General features: G+C 56.6%; 1 protein-coding gene across 1 annotated transcript in view; it reads left to right on the forward strand.

The window, feature by feature from the left end:
- Positions 1-274: 274 nt before the first annotated feature.
- Positions 275-2,189, forward strand: part of SCGB1A1 (secretoglobin family 1A member 1) — a 3,061-nt gene continuing 1,146 nt past the window's right edge. Inside the window, exon 1 of the mRNA XM_006772749.2 lies at positions 275-512. Within this exon, the coding sequence (XP_006772812.1) occupies positions 458-512 (55 nt within the window). The 5' untranslated portion in view covers positions 275-457. The remainder of the gene's footprint in view (positions 513-2,189) is intronic.

Here is a 2,189-nt window from a genome sequence, read left to right on the forward strand (position 1 = left end):
CCAGTTCCCCCACTGCCACCTGTGAGGGCCCTGAGCCTCAGTGTCCCTTGGGGTGATGGGTCCGGGGGCCCTACCATTGCTTCTGTTGGCCGGACTGCCCTGTGCTCAGGTTCAAGGAGAGGCAGAGGCGGCCAGACCCCCACCCCCTGTGACTCAGGTCCCCTTGCTGCCCCACCTGGGACACTGGGCTCCCCACTACCTCCCCGCGCCCCCGCCCCCCCAAACCAAGTGACTCATGTGTGAGCTACTTCAATGGGGACAGGAACCGTGTTGAGAAAAGAGAATGTTTACTTTTTCCACCGAGTCGCTGCCCAGATAAACAGTGTGGTCCCTGAGTGGAGCCCAAGCCCTGCCTCCCCCTGCGGAGGAGGACATAAGAGGGCACCTGCCGGACGGTCACCTCTCACACGAGATCACGGAGCAGCGACGACCGAGCCGCCCTCCAGCCTCCGCCACCATGAAGCTGGCCATCACCCTCACCCTGGCCACCCTGGCTCTCTGCTGCCGCCCTGGTGAGTGCCCAGAGCCCTGTCCCCAAGCTGGACAAGGGAGCTCTCCCTGCCGCCCAGTGCTGCCCTGGACAGGGGCATCTGTCTGCCCACTGCTGGGCTGCTGGGAGGGCTGGGGACGCTGCCGCCCAGCCAGGGAGCGGGGTCTGGCGACCAGCCCGTCTTGGGAACTTGGGAAGAGCCCTGAGGCTATGAGGAAACCCGAAAAGTATCTCATCTTCCACCTCCAACGCCCTCAGAATTCCATGGGAGAGGGATAACGCGCTCCCCAAAGCCCAGTCTTGGACAGACCCCAAGAGGCCTTGGGGCAGCCTCCAGGTTCGGGGTCTCCACCCAATTCTGGCAGCCAAGGCGGCTGGAAGGAGCTGCAGAGCCGCGTGTCTCCAAAAGAAACCCAAGCCAAAGCGAGATCTCCATTCTGGGCAGAAAGGAGTCTTCCCTTTAAGAAACTAACAACCCAGAGAGGCGTTTTCTAAACATTTTTGTCCTCTGAAGAGAGGGTTAGGAGTCTCTGCGTAGTTGCAGATGATACTGATAGAGAGAGAGAGAGAGAGAGAGAGAGAGAGGAGGAAGGGAGAAAGGTGGGTCACACCTCCCTCCAAGCCCTTCATCTCTATTGGGAATTTGTTACCCAACTGCTTTTTACTCTGTATCTGCCTTCCTACTCCTTTCAGTACACACACACACACACACACACATTTATGAACACGTTCCAGTGAATTCGCTTTGCAAGTTTCATAATATCCACGGCAGTAACTTTTATGACCCTGGAGGAGGGCAGGGGAGTTAGAAACCAAAACCAGAGGCAGTGGGAGCAGCTGCAGTGTAAGTGTTTGTTCTTAAGGAGACATAACATCCAGGACTCGTGTGTATACTAGTGAGGAGGTCTCACTGCTGTGGATGGAGGGGGGCTCAGCCAGATAGGACTGAAATAGGACTGTTGAGGGCTGGGTGCGTTTGCATGTCTGTGTGTGCACATCTAACAATGACAGCAACAATATCCAACCTTTACTTAGCACTGACGGGGTGCCCACCACTGCTCTACCCCTTCACATATTATCTCTTCATCCTTACAACGACCTTATGGGGTAGGGATGTTATCCCCATTTCATAGATGAGAAAACTGAGCTACTGAATGATACGGTAACTTGCCTGATGACATAGTCAGTTGCAAAACAGGGATCCAAGTTCCGGAGAAGTTTGGTTTGAACTGGCCACTTTGGGTAAGGCCCTGGAGTCCAGGCAGAGAGACTTCAAGGACGAGGATCTGAGACTCCGTGGGAGATGGGGCCTGCAGGGAACAGGAAATGGTGACTCCCACGTTCCTGGAGGGCAGGGACCTAAAAAGGGAGCACAGCCTGGGAGCACTCTGGGTGAAGGGGACACGGCGGGACGAGGCATAGACACAAAAAGCGTGTCCGTCTGTGGGTGAGCGTCCCCCGGGGCCCAGCGCTCACAGGGCCACCCCTGCTGGACCAGGTTCCCCTGACTTTGCCATGTGCCCCAGGGACAAGTGGCTGAGACTGTCTCTAACCACTGACAAGAGACGTGTCTCTGCTAGAAACATGTTACCAGAAACCCACAACGGTCTCTTCCCAGCCCCCACACTGCATCGAAAATCGGGTCAGCAGCTCCTCAGATCCGTACTCTGTCTAGAGGCCCAGCAGAAAGAGCAAGCGG

This window comes from Myotis davidii, unplaced genomic scaffold (assembly GCF_000327345.1).
Source record: "Myotis davidii unplaced genomic scaffold, ASM32734v1 scaffold826, whole genome shotgun sequence".
NCBI classification, from domain to species: Eukaryota; Metazoa; Chordata; class Mammalia; order Chiroptera; family Vespertilionidae; genus Myotis; species Myotis davidii.